This window comes from Salmo trutta, chromosome 5 (assembly GCF_901001165.1).
Source record: "Salmo trutta chromosome 5, fSalTru1.1, whole genome shotgun sequence".
NCBI lineage: Eukaryota > Metazoa > Chordata > Actinopteri > Salmoniformes > Salmonidae > Salmo > Salmo trutta.
Window position 1 is genome coordinate 28,165,062 of NC_042961.1, and position 21,627 is coordinate 28,186,688.

At 41.4% G+C, this 21,627-nt stretch overlaps 2 protein-coding genes across 8 annotated transcripts in view; both read left to right on the plus strand.

The window, feature by feature from the left end:
• Positions 1-973: 973 nt before the first annotated feature.
• LOC115193998 (sorbin and SH3 domain-containing protein 1) overlaps positions 974-21,627 on the plus strand; it is a 69,649-nt gene continuing 48,995 nt past the window's right edge. For 3 of the 7 annotated variants that reach the window (XM_029753209.1, XM_029753213.1, XM_029753212.1), the window contains exons 1-3: positions 7,072-7,253; positions 19,175-19,217; positions 21,092-21,187. In XM_029753209.1, the coding sequence (XP_029609069.1) occupies positions 21,154-21,187 (34 nt within the window). In that variant the 5' untranslated portion in view covers positions 7,072-7,253; positions 19,175-19,217; positions 21,092-21,153. Of the gene's footprint in view, positions 1,136-7,071; positions 7,254-19,174; positions 19,218-19,463; positions 19,481-21,091; positions 21,188-21,627 lie in introns of those variants that run through there. The other 4 variants (XM_029753210.1, XM_029753215.1, XM_029753217.1 and 1 more) reach the window with 4 other exon arrangements.
• Positions 9,987-12,276, plus strand: LOC115193999 (tripartite motif-containing protein 35). Its single transcript, XM_029753218.1, has one exon. The coding sequence runs from the start codon at positions 10,230-10,232 to the stop codon at positions 11,652-11,654; it is 1,425 nt and encodes a 474-aa protein (XP_029609078.1). The 5' UTR covers positions 9,987-10,229; the 3' UTR covers positions 11,655-12,276.

Below are 21,627 nucleotides of genomic sequence, written 5' to 3' on the forward strand. Positions count from 1 at the left end.
GCTATTCATTTCAAATGTTTTTCCATTTTTAAAATGTTAAATTCAAATCACTTTCTGAATTGAATTCTAATGACTCCAACCCTACAACAGACGCAGTGGTACTGTAAATGATTTCGTATTAACTTCCTGCGTTAGAATTGTAAAGGGTTTTCAACAAATTGATCAAATAAGGATTGTGTTTGTTTGTCACGCTTGGTCGTGGATAGTGTACTACTGTATTATTATACAACCGATCACACAATGAACTTTGATTTTACAAATGCAAAGATTAACCATTTATGTAATCTGTTTTAAAATAAATGTCTTGAGTTAATGTTTGGTACGCACCACAAGACATGGACATGTACATTCATTTCCTTGAAAGGAGTGCCATCAGCAGACACGCATTTTACACTGCACACTGTACATAGTGTATGTAACGTACAATATGAGCCACTTGATGGCGCTCGGTACATGATTTACTCCGTTTTTTGTATGAAATGAGAGTGATGTTTGGCATGTTAGAAAGAAATATACTGCAATATAGCCTTTCTTTCTTTTGTAAAACGATCAATTATCTATTGTCTGATGCTTTGATGTATATTTCATTGTCAACCTGCACAACACAACATTTGAGTGTATTTCATGCACTTCCATATAGCTTAATTGACAATTGAGCCCAAGATGGATCCAATAAGCTAAACTTATGGTGTATTAATTTATCACATTTGCACCTGTTCCTGAGTCACTATGCATAGTGGTCCACAGTGGTCCTTCAACCAGAAATACACTTTAAAAACACCAACTTTACCAAACGTAATCAAATGCATTCAATTAATCTTAAATGAATTTCGCATTGATCCGTCAACATTCTTATGATGATACATGTGTAAGAAGCCTGTAATGCAAGAGCGATGACGATATCCCATAATAGGACATAATGAGTCCTGACGCCACCTCCATCCTTTCGCCTGTCCTCAAGGAGGGAAAGATGCATGTAAGTGAGCAAGGAGTGAGACGCAAACCGTGTCGGGGAGATTGGTGGGGGTGTGTGCCTGTGTGCTCGCTGTGGCGACTGTATTTATTGTAGCAGAGACCTCACTGCCGCGTGTGGCAGCGATATTGATAAGGAACACTGGATTGCCACTCTACAAAGGTAAACATTTGTCATTTTATTGTCTGCCTTTCTCATATGCTTCATTTTGCTCGTCAGATAAATATCGTACATAAGACAATTTGGATTGCCCACTCTACAAAGGTAAACATGTGTCATTTTATTGTCTGCCTTTCTCATATGCTTCATTTTGCTCGTCAGATAAATATCGTACATAAGACAATTTGCATCATGCCCACGTTGGATAATTTCGCTCCCTTGACAACATAAACGCTGACAAATGTGTCTTTCATTTTATGGCTCGAGTGACTTGCGTTAATATCACGAGTGTTTGATTGTAATTCTAGCACTTACCTATTACCTGCATTGATGCGCTAAATACCGCAGTAGAGACACATCCATCTGTTATCTGCAACCACACGACTGACTATATTGAGTATGTTTTTCATAATAGCAGAAATAACATATGGCAACATGATATGTAGGTAAATACATGAATGACGTGTATACAGAGCTCCTAAATTCCCTATTGTTATTATCTTCTCTCTGTATAGTATAGGCCTACCTGGTTCTCTGTGTAATCTGTGTGGATGTGTAAAAATGACACAATGAATAACTTAAGTCTGTCTGAAACTCCATACTGTGCTCTGCAGTTGGACTTAATATGGTTACTGCATAACTCAGTGAATGAGCTACAGTATTAAACAGGCAAACCAAGAAACAAACAATAACAACTCATGGTCACTTAATGGGAGATGAGAACCTCAACCTCTGGATGCTGTTCCTTGATAATACATTTTTTTGTATGTTTTAAAAAATTATTTCATGAACATTCTGGATTATGATATTTTTGATTATCTTCACAAACCCACACTTCACCCATAGAGATGAAAGCAACTGAATGCCCCATAGGGACTGAATGCACAATAGGGACTGAATGCACAATAGTTATTGACACAGTGAATGGCTACCTCCATGTTCAGACGGTTTCTTTGACGAATAGGCGGGCTTCCTGATTAAGTGCATGTGACATGAACTTTCACATAACGGGGAGGGGCATGGAGGCGTTCAGTAACCACTGAATGACTGACCTCAGGATTGACCTGGTGACCTCTCTCAGGATGGAGAGCACGACAACTCTGCCTCATTCACGTGTCTACACGAAAGTGTTTTCGTGTCACCATCTACACCCATTTAGGCCGTGTGTACCATGACTCTGCCCTGTCCTGCAAGACAAATTTGAGTACTCCTGTGAACCAGTAAAACCTCGAATCCAGGGGGATAGGTCCGCTCAGGACTGACACTGCAAACCATGGAGGACTGTCGTCTATTGTCTAAGGAAATCTCTCTTGACCAGAAACAGTTAACATGAACGTGACATGCTGATCGACATGCTGAATGGGCGACACGTTCTTTAACAGTTGGCGAAGGATCTATAGTGCTAAGAAACCGTATGTGCTACGTCATTCAGAATGAACGTGTCCCCCTCACATACCGTATTAATGCACTCTCTTTAAACCTTCACATCAGACCTGTGCTCTTTATCAGGCATCGCTCAAACGTTGGTGCTAACTTTTATCCATCCAAAATATTTCCTCATGTATGGCCGTATTCTGCCTCACTGTTCCTGTGTTGACATGTCCAATGGCACAGGTGCATTGCAAACTCAAATGTCACCCCAAAACATGTGAACAGTACGAAATTGTATGCACCAACTGCTGTAAGTCGCTCTGGGTAAGAGCATCTGATAAATTACTAAAATGGAGATGTAAGTACACTGAATAGTTATTTTTTGAGAGAATTGTCTATGGCTAGTTGTTTCTGTCTTCCCAGGCGGATGATTCATGTCTTCTCAGGCTAATGATTAATTATTTGTGTTGAGTGGTAAATATTTGATAAATCCTTTAGAATCATGTTACTTGGACCCCTTTAAAGTGAGAAGAACAACCACGAGACACGAATCAAAACTGAATTTCAGATTTGTCTCAAGAGGTGCTTTATATGCCCATTATAAGGTTATTTAACATCTTTAGGATCTTAGTCTGAAGGGAGAATTTTCTATTGAAACCTAAGCCAGTTTATGGCATTTAGTCTCTAAATGCATTTATCCAACTTGCATGTATTTTTTCAGTGCAAATGGAAACCAAGGCAGGGTTAAAGCCAGCATATTAATCTAGGAGTTGTTGTCAATTATTATACATCAAATACCCAAATCAAGAGCCTTTGTTATGTCATATTGCTTGATGGCATATGATTTGTTTACAGATCCTAGACAGTATCAGATCGTGAGTGCATTTGAAAACAACATTCTCTTTATTCTAAATAACTGATGGTTCTCTGGGCAGGCCGGATGTTTCTGCCAGACACACCAGAAAGGTTTCTGTTTCCATTCTGTGTTAATGTTACTGCATGTTGCTTAGCAACCTCCCTCCCCCCTTTTCTCCATCTGCTCCCATTGGCCAGTGGATAGTGCTACATGAAGTGTTATGCTTTGGCTTTTCGAGGTCTGAGCACACAAAGAGAAGCCCACCAATGGAAGTGAGTAAACAAGAAAGTGAATAGAGAATTTATGGTTTGGTGATTGATTTCTTGTCACCCTCTCGCTGGCACTGCAAGCTGTGATGGAAAAACAAGGGATAACAAAACACTTGTTGACAACTGTTTCGACAAAAGCATCCAGTCTTGCCATATGCCTCATGCAGGCACGGTAGAATATCAAATTAAAATGTAAAAGCCAAGCATTTATTTATTTACATTTTTTATTTTACCGTTATTTTACCAGGTAAGTTAACTGAGAACACATTCTCATTTACAGCAACGACCTGGGGAATAGTTACAGGGGAGAGGAGGGGGATGAATGAGCCAGTTGTAAGCTGTACACTGAGTGTACAAAACATTAGGAACACCTGCTCTTTCCATGACAGACTGACCAGGGGAATCCAGGTAAAAATTATGATCCCTTATGTCACTTGTTAAATCCACTTCAATCAGTGTAGATGAAGGGGAGGAAACAGGTTAAGAAGGATTTTTAAGCCTCGAGACAATTGAGACGTGGATTGTGTATGTGTGCCATTCAGAGGGTGAATGGGCAAGACAAAAGATTTAAGTTCCTTTGAACGGGGTATGGTAGTAGGTGCCAGGTACACTGGTATGAGCGTGTCAAGAACTGCAACACTGCTGGGTTTTTCACGCTCAACAGTTTCCTGTGTGTATCAAGAATGGTCTACCACCCAAAGGACACCCAGCCAATTTGACACAACTGTGGGAAGCATTGGAGTCAACATGGGCCAGCATCCCTGTGGAACACTTTCGACAGCTTGTCGAGTCCATACCCCAACGAATTGAGGCTGTTCTGACGGAATTTCACACCGGTTGACCTCCTCCTTCTCTGCAGAAACCCCAGCAGCAGTGCAGAGCCCAACTGAGTGATCCGGGACAACAGCATCAATGTAACAGTCTTGCTTCCGTCCCTCTCCTTGCCCCAACCTGGGCTTGAACCAGGGACCCTCTGAACAAGCATCGTTAGCTATCGCTCGAAGAAAGCCGGGGTTCTTGCAGGGCAAGGGAAACAACTGCTTCATGGTCTCAGAGCGAGTGATGTCACCGATTGGAATGCTACCAGCGCGCACAGCTAACTAGCTAGCCATTTCACACCAGTTACATATAGTACTGTCGTGATGAAGCTGAGTGCCTGCTTATCCAAATGAAAGATAAAGCTATCATTCTTGGAGCTGCCAGATAATAGGCTATTAGTGCCCTTTAGTGTTTGTGTCACGGTAAGAGGATAGACAGACATGGGGTGGCACACTTAAAAAATCGGCAGACATTGAGACATTTTTAGAGACCTACGTTGTTACTTTTGTCTAAGTACTTGAAATGACTGGATTGTCACATTGCTCTTTTTAGATATGTGCAGCTACTGTATCCTATGACAAAATAATCAAGTAGTCAGGTCACGCAACCACTCAGGGAGTTATAACAGGTAGGACACTCAACAGTAAGCCTGCATTCCATGTCTGAGTCAGAACACCACCCTGAAATAAGGTGAAACTTTCCACACTCTCTCAGGAAATGACCTAAAAATGAATCAACGCTCACATAAACATGTTAGGGTTCCCCATTGTCTAAGCCAACAGGAATCCACATCTTAGGTTGTGGCTTGTCCTCTGGCGGTGACAGTGTAGATGAGGTCTTCCAGTTACAGAATTATCAAATCTTATACTCTATGTCAGTGAAATGGCATCTGATCTATAACTATATTGTATGTTTAAATAAAGAATAATCCCAGTTTCATATTTGTATTGTTTTGTACTTTTTGCCAGGTGCCTAACAATAAGTATAATTGTTTATCCTCTCTCTATCTGTGATTCTTTGTGTATTCTCTACCAAGAGATCTTGGAGGACAGCCTAGAGTCCTTGTGAGGCAACCGTATCGTCCTTGGTAAACTTTCAGCTCAGTGACATTCTTATTACACTGGCTCTAAAAGCTGAGCTGTCAGGTTGTGCCCAGACTGGCTCTCTAAAAATGTCCATGTGAGACATTGTGTCCATGTGGTGAGCCAGCGCCTTCCCCAAGACCTTCACACGTGCCAAGCCCACTCTGTCCTCAGGATCTGGTCATTGTCTATGCCCAATAACTGTCAGGGATTTTCATGGCCATGCTAGCTAGCCGCAGCACCAACAACAACTACCCTCCAATCTCAGAAGCACTAACCTTTCATTAGCCAGGTCAACACACTGGGTGGATGTTTTTCCTCCCGTGAAAAGAGTAACACCTCACTTGTTTTTCACTTTATTTTGTAAGAAGTTGTAGGATTATCAGAATACTCCAGTCCAGTAGGTATGTGTTGGCCATATTTTCCCTCTCGACAATTACTTATGGTCTTTCCTGAAACACTAGAAACCCAGAAAACTAGAATATGTAAAAATGGCATGCATTTCCTTTTATATTACAGTTGTTTAAAACTGCTAGCCCCTGAACATCCAATGGCTCTTGTGTGGAATGTGTAGAACCCTCTGGCTCACAGCCAGTGTGGAAGCTGTTTAGGGAAGAGAGGGGTCCTCACAATTAGAGGACTAAACTGTTTCTCTGGCCCGGGCCTTTTCGAGCCATGTTTGGAGATGTTTGGTGAGCTCCACGCTGAGCACTGGACAGCTTCTCTCCTCTCTGCCATTTGTTGAGAAAGAAAAAGTCAAACTATATTGCGTAACAGCTCCCGCTATTTTTCTCTGTAGTACACCAGACCTTGTGGTGAGAGCTATTTTATATATGAACACAGCTCACTTGAAGTCTCAGAATTAGAGTAGGGATCCCTGGCTGTGTGAGGTTTATCATAGTTCAGCAATTTCTTTTAAGCAAGCAGAGAGCAGTTCTCGAACATGTGGAGCCTAAGGGATTGCTACATACAGCACACAACAGCTGTCACTGGCAGTGACACAGGAGTTGAAATTAGACCATTTTACTGAAAAAATATACACTTAGGGAAATGTTTTCCACCATACCAGTATTACATTCCTCTCATTTGTTTTTTTCATTAGCTTTATTTGTTTTTTTTTATAGTGTTTATATCTCTTCTCATACTTCTGAGATAGACAGTTGGAAGCTGGATGAAAAAAATGACAAAGCACATATGACTGTGAACCATGCAGTTTTACAGTACCACGAAGACCATAATTACATTTCAGTATGTCAATGTTATGCATACATGTTGTTAATGAACTTAGTGAAATGGATTGACTGACCAATGTATGTTATCAACACAGTAAGAGAGCTTGTGAGTCAAGCCCCAGGGTTGTCCTGTAGCTAATTCCAGACATCTTGTAATGTCCAGTCTATTCTGCATGGGCTGGGTTTGGATGGGGGGCCAAATGTTTTGATATGATCTGCTGCAGTTATTGAGTGGGTGCCACATTCCCAGGAGACATGTGGTGACATGTCCATCTGGGCACGCCTTGTGCTGAAAGCAACCAGAACCCCAGACTCCCTTGTTGGTCTGAGGGTGAAGGGCCCAGTCCATACCACCTCACCCAGTTAGTCTCAGATGTCAGAAGACTGAGGAGAAAGAGATCTTAAAGAGGGTCTGTCTAGAGTCGTAGGCTTGTTGACTATCTGAGAGAGCTTCCTACTCCAGGCTGGTTGATCTGGTTTACAAAGAATCTTGTAAGTAAAGTGTGATCTTTAATGTGATGTATAGAGGGAATTTAGTGTCTAATGGGAAGTGAATCAGAGGACGTGTTTTTCCTGCATGTATACATATTACATTCACAGTAAAATGTGTGTTGGACTCCTCAAATATTACACATGAGTTTGTCACATGACATCTGTCAAGCCTCAGAACAAACAACTTGCTCTGGCTTTGAGGTGATCCTTGATTTTGAAGCTGTGCTGAAGGGAAGGCTACATTTCTGTAGCTATCTGTGCTGTGGAGCCTCAGCTGATGCATATCTACAATGAATATGCGTTTCTCTGTTAGTCCTGAATCACACATTCAGGGAGAGTGAGCTTTCTTTAAAAAAAAGTGTACACTTACAGTTGAAGTAGGACATTTACATATACTTCGGTTTGAGTCATTAAAACTCGTTTTTCAACCACTCCACAAATTTCTTATTAACAAACTATAGTTTTGGCAAGTCGGTTAGGACATTGACTTTGTGCATGACACAAGTAATTTTTCCAGCAATTGTTTACAGACAGAATATTTCACTTATAATTCACTGTATCACAATTCCAGTGGGTCAGAAGTTTCCATACACTAAGTTGACTGTGCCTTTAAACAGCTTGGAAAATTCCAGAAAATGCTTTAGAAGCTTCTGATAGGCTAATTGACATAATTTGAGTCAATTGGAGGTGTACCTGTGGATGTATTTCAAGACCTACCTTCAAACTCAGTGCCTCTTTGCTTGACATCATGGGAAAATCAAAAGAAATCAGCCAAGACCTCATTCCTATAGAACATTTGTGGGCCGAACTGAAAAAGCGTGTGCGAGCAAGGAGGCCTACAAACCTGACTCAGTTACACCAGCTCTGTCAGGAGGAAAGGGCCAAAATTCACCCAACTTATTGTGGGAAGCTTGTGGAAGACTACCCATAGCGTTTGACCCAAGTTAAACAATTTAAAGGCAATGCTACCGAATACTAATTGAGTGTATGTAAAAGTTTGATCCATTGGGAATAAAATATTAAATAAATAATTCTCTCTACTATTATTCTGACATTTCACATTCTTAAAATAATGTGGTGATCCTAACTGACCTAAGACAGGGAATTTTTACTAAGATTAAATATCAGGAATTGTGGAAAACTGAGTTTAAATGTATTTGGCTAAGGTGTATGTAAACTTCTGACTTCAACTGTATTTGTTATCCTGTCTGGGCTAGGGGGCAGTATTTTCATGGCCGGATGAAAAACGTACCCAATTTAAACAGGTTACTACTCTGGCCCAGAAACTAGAATATGCATATTATTAGTAGAGCTCAGTTACTGAGTTGTCTGCCTGGCAACAAAGGGATTGGATATGCTCGGTCCCGCGAGCGCACCCCTGCTTCTTTTTCTTCTTGAATGAATATGCTATTGTCCTGTTGGAGTATTATCGCAAATTTACGTTAAAAATACCACAAAGAATGATTTTAAACAGCGTTTGACATGCTTCTAAGTACGTTAATGGAACATTTTGACTTTTCGTCTCTCGCTCCGCGCTCGCGCGTTATGTCTTTGGATAAGTGATCTGTACGCACGAACAAAACGGTATTTGGACATAAATATGGATTATTTGGAACAAAAACAAAATGTATTGTGGAAGTAGCAGTCCTGGGAGTGCATTCTGACGAAGATCAGCAAAGGTAATACAATATTTCTAATACTAATTCTGAGTTTAGGTTGCCCCGAATTTGGTGGGTGTCTGAATAGCTCGCCGTGATGGCTGAGCTATGTAGTCAGAATATTGAAAAATGTGCTTTCTCCGTAAAGCTATTTTAAAATCTGACACAGCGGTTGCATAAAGGAGTAGTCTATCTATAATTCTTAAAATAATTGTTATGTATTTTGTCAACGTTTATGATGAGTATTTTTGTAAATTGATGTGCACATTCACCGGACGTTTTGGTGGGAATACATTTTCTGAATATCACGCGGCAATGTAAAATGCTGTTTTTTGATATAAATATGAACTTTATCGAACAAAACATACATGTATTGTGTAACATAATGTCCTACGAGTGTCATCTGATGAAGACCGTCAAAGGTTAGTGCTTCATTTCGCTGTGTTTTGGGTTTCATTGACACATCCTTGCTTGGAAAATGGCTGTGTGATTATTTTTGTCTATGTACTCTCCTAACATAATCTAATGTTTTGCTTTCGCTGTAAAGCCTTTTTGACAATGTGGTTAGATTAACGAGAAGTGTATCTTTAAAATGGTGTAAAATAATCGTATGTTTGAGAAAGTTGAATTATGACATTTTGTTGTTTTTGAATTTTCCGCCCTGATATTTCACTGGCTGTGTCCCGCGTCCCACCTAGCCCATAGAACTTCTATGGGCGACAGCCAGTGGAATCGCGTGGCGCGAAATACAAATACCTCAAAAATGCTATAACTTCAATTTCTCAAACATATGACTATTTTACACCATTTTAAAGACAAGACTCAAGTTAATCTAACCACATTGTCCGATTTCAAAAAGGCTTTACAGCGAAAGCAAAACATTAGATTAAGGACATTAACGCTTGGGGCGGCATCGTAGCCTAGTGGTTAGAGTGTTGGACTAGTAACCAAAAGGTTGCAAGATCAAATTCCCGAGCTGACAAGGTACAAATCTGTCGTTCTGCTCCCGAACAAGGCAGTTAACCCGCTGTTCCTAGGCCGTCATTGAAAATAAGAATTTGTTCTTAACTAGCTATTAGCTATTCAGTAATGCTCGCAACATTTGGTCTAAATTATTTATTTGCTTTATCTATGGACTTATAATTGTTGGAAATAATCAACATTCAAATAACCATTGAAGATGGTTGAAGAAACAGCATAATCTACTATACACTGCGATTTCCAAGTTCTACTGACCTCACTGCTGTAAGTTTTCAAAAGTGAAAGTAAACCTTAATTCCAGAAGCCATCACAGAAGAGAGACGGTGGTGGTGAGAAAATGGCATCTAAACCTTCCTTCCCAGAGGAGGATCTCTGCTGTACTGCGTGCTGTGACATCTTCAAGGATCCAGTTTTCCTGTCATGTACCCACAGCATCTGCAAAGCCTGTCTAAAGGAATTCTGGAAACAGAAGGGATCTCGAGAATGTCCAATGTGCCGGAAAAGATGTTCAATGGATAACCCCCCATGTAACCTGGCTTTAAAGAACCTGTGTGATGCCTACTTACAGGAGAAAGGTCAGATATATTCAGCAGGGTCAGAAGTTCATTGCAGTCTGCACAGTGAGAAACTCAAACTGTTCTGTCTGGATGATAAGCAGTCAATTTGTTTAGTGTGCCGGGATTCAAAAAACCATAAAAAGCACGACTGCATCCCCATAGATGAAGCTGCACTGGATCATAAGGAGGAAGTTAAGACTGCACTGAAGCCCCTAAAGGAGATGCTGGAGGTCTTAAATGAAGTTAAACTGACCTGTGATCAAACAGCAGAGCACATCAAGACCCAGGCCCAGCACACAGAGAAGCAGATTAAGGAGGAGTTTGGGAAGCTTCACCGGTTTTTACAGGATGAAGAGGAAGCCAGGATTGCTGCCCTGAGGAAGGAAGAGAAGCAAAAGAGTCAGACGATGACGAAAAAGATTGAAGAGATGAGCAGGGAGATATCATCACTTTCAGACACAATCAGAGCCATAGAGAAAGAGCTGGGAGCCGACGATATCTCATTCCTGCAGAACTTCAAGGCGACAGTCAAAAAAGCAAAGTGCACCCTGTCAAATCCACAGAAGGTTTCAGGATCACTGATCCACGTGGCAAAGTACCTGGGCAACCTGCAGTTCAGAGTCTGGGAGAAGATGCAGGAGATAGTTAAATACACTCCTGTGATTCTGGACCCCAACACTGCCCATCCGCATCTCATCCTGTCCGAGGATCTGATGAGTGTGACATACAGCAAAGACGCACAGCAGCTTCCTGATAACCCAGAGAGGTATGATGACCTCTTTGTGGTCCTGGGCTCTAAGGGCTTTAACTCGGGGACACATAGTTGGGACATTGAGGTTGGAGGAAATAAAGCCTGGGCTCTGGGTGTAGCATTAGAGTCTGTCCAGAGGAAGCAAACGATTGGCTTTAGACATGGATCCTCTGGTGTGCAGTGTAAAGATGGGGAATATACTACACATTCCTTATCGGACGAATGTACTCCATCCACTCCCTTCAAAGTGAGAAAGCCCCAGAGAATCAGAATGCAGCTGAACTGGAAAAAGGGAGAGCTTTCATTTGTTGACCCAGTTGATCACACAGAACTTCACAAATTCACACATCCTTTCAAAGAGAGAGTTTTTCCATACATGTCTACTTTACGTTTTAATCCTCTGAGGATCTTGCCAGGGAAGGTCTCTATATCAATCGATTCCGCCTCTGTCTAAACCAGGTATTAACATGCTGTAAATGAGTCAGTAAAATGTCATCTTATTCGGTAATGGACAGCACTTCTAGCTACTTAAGTCTTTGTGAATACAGGTCTTGATATTATATATTTTGTTCTACATGAGTGTGGTTTTTTTTTAATTGTGGGTGACATGGGTTCATGGTTTGCCTGTCAAATCATTGAAAGAAACAAGTACCATTAACCCATGGGGAAATGTGGGACTTAAGAATGCTATAGCATCCAGAGACCCAATAGCTGAAGAAATACCGAACATCATGATTTACCTGCCGTAAGGGTGGGGTCCTGCTAGTGTAAATATGTTGCGTTACTTTTGCCGTTATCGGTGGGGATTTACATTGGCTGTGTGTTTTTTAATTTTTTTACATTTTATTTCACCTTTATTTAACCAGGTAGGCCAGTTGAGAACAAGTTCTCATTAACAACTACGACCTGGTCAAGATAAAGCAAACCAGTGAGACACATACAACAACACAGAGTTATTGGACATACATTGTAGATTTGACATCATGACATTGTGACAGTGTGAGGCATTGTTCAAGCCTAATTGATCTATCCACAGTAATACTTATGGTATGCTGGTATTAATATATCCTTAAAAGTTTTTTATTCATTATTTTCTTCTTATATATATATATATATATATATATATATATATATAACAAATCTGTCCATACTTTATTTAGCACCTGATGTTTATGTCCCAATAAACAGTGCCTTCCTAATAAATTTAAAATAATGAACAGAGCTCTGTGTTTTCATTCTCTTACAAGAGGCAGTAAGAGTTGGCAATGGTTTTTAAGAGATTAATGTTGATGGGAAATGTACAGATTAATGAGTGATCAGTGGCAACCCGTCATTCAGGGCAGATGGGGCACAGCTTTTAAGCTGTTTTGCATGTTTTTTTTACATTAATACATGTCACATATCAGTTTGCAAACAATGTAGAAAATGCATATAATAATCATAGCTTTCTTGAGTAAGGCGGGTGTTTCAGCCTAGCTCAGTACTTTCTGTGTTGAAAATACGGAGTGTAAGGGTTGGTAATGTTCTCTAGTTGCACCGTGATTGGGTAATGTTCTCTAGTTGCGCCGTGATTGGCTCAGTGTTCTGTCACTCATAGGGACACTACATCACCGCCAAATCTAAGGGTAGAGCAAAAAAATTCAAGCCCTTCGGGTGCTGACATGGAGTTACATTAGAAGTGCCCATCCAAGAAAGCTTAAGGTCATTGGCCACAGATAAAATTACATCAAATCACGTTATACAGTGCCTTCGGAAAGTATTCAGACCCCTAGACTTTTTCCACATTTTGTTATGTTACAGCCTTATTCTAAAATGGATCAAAATAAAATAAAATCCTCAGCAATTTGCAAACAATACCCCATAATGACGAAGCAAAAACATTTTTTTAGATTTTTTTGACAATTTATAAAAACCAAAAAACAGAAATACCTTCATTATTCAGACCCTTTGCTAAGAGACTTGAAATGGAGCTCAAGTGCATCCTGTGTCCATTGATCAACCTTGATGTTTCTACAATTTTATTGGAGTCCACCTGTGGTAAATTCAATTGATTGGTCATGATTTGGAAAGGCATACTTTTTATTTATTTAACCTTTATTTAACAGTTAAGAACAAATTCTTATTTACAGTGACGGCCTACACAAACCCTAACCAGGACGACGCTGGGCCAATTGTGCTCTGCCCTATGGGACTCCCGATCATGGCCAGTTGTGGTACAGCCCGGGATCAAACCAGGGTCTGTAGGGACGCCTTTAGCACTGTGATACAGTGCCGTAGACCGCTGCGCCACTCGGGAGCCCACCGGGATCCAACATGTCTATATAAGGTCCCACAGTTGACAGTGCATGTCAGAGCAGAAACCAAGCCATGAGGTTGAAGGAATTGTCCGTAGAGCTCGAGACAGGATAGCGTCGAGGCACATATCTATGGAAGGGTACAAAAAAAATTCTGCAGCATTGAAGATCCCCACTGACTCCAGGTCATCTACAAGTCTTTCCTAGGTAAAGCCCTGCCTTATCTCAGTTCACTGGTCACCATAGCAGCACCCACTCGCAGCACGCGCTCCAGCAGGTATATTTCACTGGTCAACCCCAAAGCCAATTCCTCCTTTGGCCGCCTTTCCTTCCAGTTGTCTGCTGCCAATGACTGGAACGAACTGCAAAAATCGCTGAAGCTGGAGACTCTTATCTCGATCACTGACTTCATAAAGGTGAAATAACAAATAAAATAAAACATTCTTAAATGGAAGAAGTTTGGGAACACCAAGACTCTTCCTAGAGCTGGCCGCCTTGCCAAACTGAGCAATTTGGGGAGAAGGGCCTTGGTCAGGGAGGTAACCAAGAACCCGATTTTCACTCTGACAGAGCTCTAGAGTTCCTCTGTGGAGATGGGAGAACCTTAAAGAAAGGACAACCATCTCTGCAGCACTCCACCAATCAGGCCTTTATGGTAGAGTGGCCAGACAGAAACCACTCCTCTGTAAAATGCATATGACAGCCCTCTTGGCGTTTGCCAAAAGGCACCTAAAGACTCTCAGACCATGGGAAACAAGATTCTCTGGTCTGATAAAACCAAGATTGAACTCTTTGTCCTGAATGCCAAGCATCACGTCTGGAGGATACCTGGCACCATCACTACGGTGAAGCATGGTGGTGGCAGCATCATGCTGTGGAGATGTTTTTCAGCGGCAGGTACTGGGAGACTAGTCATGATCGAGAGAAATATAAACAGAGCAAAGTACAGAGAGATCCTTGATGAAAACCTGCTCCAGAGCGCTCAGGACCTCAGACTGAGGCTAAGGTTCACCTTTCAACAGGACAGTGACCCTAAGCACACAGCCAAGACAACACAGGAGTGACTTCAGGACAAGTCTCTGAATGTCCTTGAGTGGCCCAGCCAGAGCCTGGTCTTGAACCCGATCGAACATCTCTGGAGAGACCAGAAAATAGCTGTGCAGCAACGCTCCCCATCCAACCTGACAGAGCTTGAGAGGATCTGCAGAGAATAATGGGGAAAAACTCCTCAAATACAGGTTTATCTGAATGCACTGTATCTACAGTAGCTTTGATTGGACATCATACTTTCAAAATCTTAGCTAGCAAGCTAGCAGTCATCATCATGAATCAAGTCAACAATCTACTGGCAAATGCTTTTTAATCCTTGTCATATGAAGAGAAATAATGAAGAGGAATTATAGATAGAATGTATCGGTGATCATCGGCCATTGGACAAACATTGCACAAAATCGCAAATTCAACAATGAGTGGTTTGGAAGGAATCAGTGGTTAACTGCAATTATTGCAAAGCAATCACTAGCCTGCTATTCAATGGACTGGGTGTGTGGTACCAAGTCTGGGTTTAAGGGTCTTTTTTCCAAGCTTAAAAGGATAAACATTCAACATTAGCCGTGCTGCCAATCCAGCATGACTTCTGCCACACTCAAACAACTGGAAACTCAGAACTGGGAAATCTCACTTCAGTGAGTTCAAGACAACTAGGAACTCTGAAGAAAACGTGCTCCGACTGGGAAAATACATTTGGAATGGTCATCCAACTCGGAATTGTAAGTCGGGAACTCTGGGCTCTTTCTAGACCTCCAACCTGACGATCACTGACGTCATCATGATTCAACCTTGTTTTTTTCAGAGTTCCCAGTTAACTTGAAAGCACCATAAATCCTGAGAATGCCAGACTTTTGATGACCGCCGCACCATCTTCCTGTTCAAGTGAGCACAGCACAACAAGTTGAGTCCAAAAATGTATTGTATGCTGCTGCATAAATGATATGCCAGGGAGATATGTATACTGTAGTTTAGAAAGTAATACCAAGTGTATGTTGTGTAGTAAGTTGTTAGTAGCCCATGTGCCTCACCCTAATAATTTGGTTCCTTTACCGCTCTTAATTTCGCCTACTGTTCTGACTTGATGGTGCACTTGTTGCCTATAGCCTGTTTTAGAGAAATGTAATCATTGAATATTGTAAGAGCTTTCGTTGTCTGCTTATATGCCCCTTTTATTTATGCTACGATTCTGACTTGGTGTACAGGGAGAATACTGTAAGAACGGCCCATGTTCTGATTTCTGTCGCTGTACATTTCAAAAGTGCTGAACAAATAGTCCTAGCTCACTCATTAATGTCTTAATTGAAATTACGGCTTGCCTCTTATTCACTTGTCGTCCCCTTATGCCACAGTTTTTGCATCTCAATTGTCCGTAGAAACAACATTTGTTTAAGCAAGTCAGCCATATCAGCTATGTTTTTTTAAAAGGCAGTAAATGAATGAACTGTTTCGCTGCCAGACAAAGCTCCGCTGATAACCAGGTGTTGCAGTGGTAAGGTGTTGGGACAGCTTTATGTAGGCCCTAACAGTTTGTGGGAAGAGTTTGTCATCATTATAGTGCAATTAATGTATTGTTTAGTGTTGTGTTGTGTTGTGTTGTGTAGTGGCTTTTGCTGGCATGCATCTAACAAAAAAAATTATAATAATACTTTGCCCCACCAATATTTACATGCTAAAATCGCCACTGTAAGTGATGAATTCCATGTGGTTACAGACCAAATTGAAAGTTACCTCATTATAGAAATAAATTGAAATTCCTGGACACAGGTTACCTCTGCTAGTTTATTGTCAACATTTCAGTCTGAGACTTTTTTAAAGACCTGAGTGTTGGCAGGGTTCATCATAATTTATTTTCAGAAGAATTGTCTATGCACTGATGCTGTCATTCATTGTCTATTGTCAGGTTTCAGCCTCTGTCTCTCTTCCAGACCCAACCCCTCCCCATGTTTAGCTAATGAATGACCAATGACCAGAGGCCACTGAGAGGCGGGAAACAGTTGCCAGGCAGCCACCTCATGGCCTTATAAGTTTATGACCTACAGCAGCCCTCTCATTAGATATCTGAGAGCAGAGAGCAGATACAGTATATAATCATCCAAACAGAATGCCAAAATGAATTTGGTTATGAATGTGGGTTTTGAGTTTCTCAATTTAGCACAGTATCTGTTTGTTCTTCAGTGTGTGTGCCACTGAGCCAAATTGACCTGTATTTGTTAAGGTAAATGAGCTCTAAAGTCATCTCAGATTGTCCAGATCAAGAGAATGTATATTTAGGTAGACACTTTAGTACTGGAGGTTTACTTGATTACAGAATATCTCAGTATCCTGTTTGTCTTGGCTGGAGCACTGCTGGCTGATGAGCCAGACCTGTCCCCCCCCCCCCCCCCCCCACCCTCTCTCTCTGGTCAGACTACTGACGATCTCAGTTTGGAGGCATCTCTCTGCCTAATATAGACTGAAGCAATCTTTGCACTGGTGTGTTTACCTAGTGTACTGTATGGTGTTAGCTGTTACGTCTTCTCTATTGTCGGCAAGGTAAATGCATGATTCAGTGTTTGAAAACACTTAGGGATGGTTTCCTGGTTACAGATTAAGCCTAGTCCTGGATTTAAAAGTGCTGTCAATGGAAAATCTCCATTGAAAATGATTTTTAGTTCAGGATTAGGCATAATCTATGTCTGGGATACCGGCCCTGGTAATTGACCATCTGTACTGTATCTTTCAATAGATTGTTTTCTGGTTTCTGGTTCCAAAAAATGCTGTTCTAAAGCAAACATAATCTTCATGTCAAATAGTCTTGGAGTGTGTTCAGACTGGTCACGAATTATCACATGTAGTTCTTAAAATGACATCTTAGCTGACCTCTTGTGGACACTTGGGGTCAGGAAATTAGTCTGTTTATTGCACTACTGTAAGAGGAGGAAATGTGTCTCAAAGACATGTAGGTGTTTTATGATCTGGTTGTACCCTTGGGTTTTGTCTGGAAACTCACTCAAATCTCTTTTTAGGCTTCATTTCAGGAGGTTGTCATCGAACCACAACTGTGTGTCTGTGTGGAGAGAGAGAGAGAGAGAGAGAGAGAGTCTGGCTGTCTGTCTGCCTGTGTCTTAACAGAATTCCAGTCTTCTCTACGGCAGGGTAATATAAATGGGAGTGTTCTGAGTGTCTCTTAAATCAGTCCTCAGGGCGATATACAATGGAGGACTCCCTGGAAGTGTTTCACTGCCTCTTTTATGTGGCCTTGGTGTTGTTCTGCATGCTCCAATGATGCAGCTCGGATCAGCATACTGTATGTCCTGTTCTCCTTTCTTTCAACCAGTCCTGGAGGACACATTTAGCTGTCGCACAAGGGACTCGTTTGATGTGTTCCCTTGCATTGAGTATCAATAGCAGCACTGTCTTCCGTGGTAGTACGCATCACTATAGTATTGTTTGTGTACTTAATCATACCGCTGACCGACTAATGAGGTGAACACCCCTATGTGATGAACACACACCTTCCTTGGCTGCTCATTGTTCTGTGAGAATTGGATATGCAGTTTCACATGTGAAAATCTCACTTTCACATGTGGAATTGCAAGTATATGTATAGCCTAAAACATGGTTAAATCTATAATATTGATTTCATGGATGGTCAGTCCTTGCATCCATAGCGAATCGATGGATTTGAGAGTGGATGTATCTCTAGCCCCATCCCTCATCTTTTTACCGAAACTGTGGCGGGGAACACCTTCTTAATGTTTCAATTAAGGATTCCGGCTTTAAACACCTTTTCATAGAGTCATAGAGTTATTGTATGGTGCAATCCTCTAGTGAGTGAGTTACTTTTGTGCCATTTAATGTCAAGCAAAACTTCTGAAGTCGAGAACAACATTCTTAGTATTGCAAACCAAAATAATGATATTGAAAGCAAAACATGAACCCAAAAGTATTGATCGCAAAACCAAATATTTCGATGAAATATTTTCGTCTTTGTGAAAATAGTTTTTGTTTATGATAATGCGGTTTAATAAAACGCTTCCCTCTTTCCTGCAATTTTCCCTATCTTTGGTTACGTGACCCTGGCCTTTGCTTTCTCTGCCTTTTTTTCATTTGCAAGTTTTGGCACATTACTTCCAGCAGCATAGCACCCTGCATCGCACTTCTGGTTTGCTTCTGAAGCTAAGCAGAGTCTGTCCTGATCGTTCCCTGAATGGGAGACCAGACGTGGTGAAAAATAAACGTGTAAAAATAATTATGTGAAACGTCACGTGTTTGAAAACCACATGTCTGACTCGTGAATATTTGACATGTGAATGATATTTTATGCATCAGTACCAGCAGCACATATTGACCTACAGTTCATCATGTTAAAGTGATTCATTCAAGTAATTAAATAAGTATGGTCACTTTCTCCATCCATGTTGGCCTATACAATGTTTGCAAATGTTTTTTTCTTCATCTTCAAATGTGTTAATGCTTGTTCCCACCATACCCCAGCCTATTCCTGCCAATAAACACACTGCTGCTCAGACTTCCTGCTCTCTCATGATGGCCCTAAAAGAGCTGACCACTATGCTGTAAATTAATACATTTTGCTCAAATCTGCTTCGCTTTACAATAACTCACTCCCTCTGGCTTTCTTTTGTTCCAGGGCTGTCCAACAGAGGGCAGTGTGAGATTTGACCAATCCCACAGTAAGTTTCAGCCACTTCTTTTCCTCATACTGTATCTCTCATTATACTGCGTAGCTCCGCTCTGCTTCCAGGAAGTGCACTATAAGGATGAAGGAGGTCGAAATAGCAAGAATCAGGGCTGTCCAGCAGGTCTCTTATATGGAAACAGTGCAAATGGTTGAAGGAGGGAGTGGAAATGAAGAAGAAATGGCAGTGGATGCCCCGCAGCCTGCAGAAAATGTTGTTCATCAGTTAACAGATCCAGAAATACTATAGTGAAGAAGGTAGATTGGTTGCGTTTATTATGCAGGTGATACTGTACAGGCCGCCAAACAAACAAGAAGTCAAAGACAATGGATATAGTTGTAAATGCATCTAAAATGTTTTTGGATCTCCAGGGCTTCGTAGCCGAAACATTACAGGGAATATTGTCTGAAGATGTTTTTTCCCTTTCATGCCCCAGAGCCTGTAGGGATCTGAGTAGACATTTGAATCTTACTAAAGGAGTAAAAATATATTATTATTATATTTTTTGGGGGGGGTGAATAATATGAGTATGTTTTTTCACACTTTCCTTATTTTCTGCGTTTAAATTTTCCCGGTTTTCACCGCACACAGTAGGTGGCGGCATGCACCTCTAACGTGTGTTTGCGGACCGCCATAATACCGTAAAAGAGAAGAATAAGCACAGCTCTGCTGTTGCAGAAGGCTCTAGTGATGTTTAGGATATATGATAACAATGCCTGTTCATTTTGTTGAGTGTAATTGTTTTTATTTAACTAGGCAAGTCGGTTAAGAACAAATTCTTATTTACAGTGACGGCCTAGCCCGGCCAAACCCTAACGACGCTGGCCCAATTGTGTACCACCCTATGGGACTCCCAATCACGGCCGGTTGTGATACAGCCTGGAATCAAAACAGGGTCTGTAGTGACGCCTGTAGCACTGAGTTGCAGTGCCTTAGACCGCTGCGCCACTCGGGAGCCCTCACTGATTAAGTTAATTTGTGTCATTGCAGCAGCTTACTCATACAGGAAATAGACCTATCAAATGTTACACCACTCTAACCATACATTCCAGTAAATCAGCTAAGCATTGAGAAACAAGCAAACGCAGTGAACAACAACGAAAGGGCTTATTTATGATGGAGGGCTGACATACAGTAGGCTACGTGTTAGCATGGGCAGAGTTTGTGTTTGCATGCGTTGGCGGCATTGACAGCTTAGGTGGAGGGGACACAAATACTGTATTCGCCCGCAACTCATCATCAGAGGGAAAGTTGCATGGCAACATGCAAGATGTCATCACAATTCTGTGTGTGATGTAGCTACATGGTTGATATCCCGGTGAAGTAATCATCGACAACTGTCTGTTACTGTACACTTGTAGTTCTGTTCTCCGTAGTCAAAAGTACAGTGGCCTACTGCCTACTTGTATGTTTCCAAAGGTCATTGTTACAGCAGTGTGGTCCCTATCTGTCACGATCATCTCCTTCCTGCAATCTGTCATCCAGTTCCACTTTCCTCACTGTGTCAACACTTCTCCTCGCTGGTATCTGTCAACCCGTGGGTGTTATTTATTTCATCAGGATGTTGCGTATGGTGGTAACGTACAACGTTAAGTAGTACAGTGTTCATCGGCTAATGTCCCAAATTATGTTGTAATAGAAAAAGACACAGGTGTACTGTAGCTCTAGTTTGCTGACCATTCCTTGGTGAGGTTCACTTACACCCAGGGGTTCAGTTGAAGTGTTAACCAAAAGACATCCGCCTTGTTTTGCCCCTTAATACATTGAACACCCCTCCCTGCCAATGCAACTACCATTCCCAATGTTCACTTTTGAGAGTTTGCCCCCAGCTTACACTTGTACACTGTGTCTGTCTGTTGTTTTGGCAGCTCCTCCGGTCCCCTCAGGTCCTCGCTGTGTGTCTGCAGTTAGAATCACCCCTCTGACAAGCATGAAAGGCTCTCCTGATCTGATTCCGTCTGCAGGTGAACACACTCATTAACTCCTCTCCCCCCCCCTTCCTCCACTTGTCTCATCTATCTTTCATCAGCCTGAACTCTAGGACACCTTCGACACACTGGATATGCCGAGGAGGATCACTTGTTAACAATCTGCATCCATTTTAAACAACAATAAGCTACTATAGTGTCTCTGCCAGTGTTGCAACACAGTTGTACTAATTGGATATAATGACTGACTCAAATCAAATCAAAATTTTTTGCGACACATACACATGGTTAGCAGATGTTATTGCGAGTGTAGAGAAATGCTTGGGCTTCTATTTCCGACAGTGCAGCGATATATAGCAAGTAATAATCGAACAATTCCACAACAAATACCTAATACACACAAATCTAAGTAAAGGAATGGAATAAGAATATATACATATAAATATATGGATGAGCGATGTCAGAGTGGCATAGGC

Coding starts and splice junctions, on each gene's coding strand:
- LOC115193999 (XM_029753218.1), top strand. CDS start 10,230: ATGGCATCTAAACCTTCCTTCCCAGAGGAGGATCTCTGCTGTACTGCG.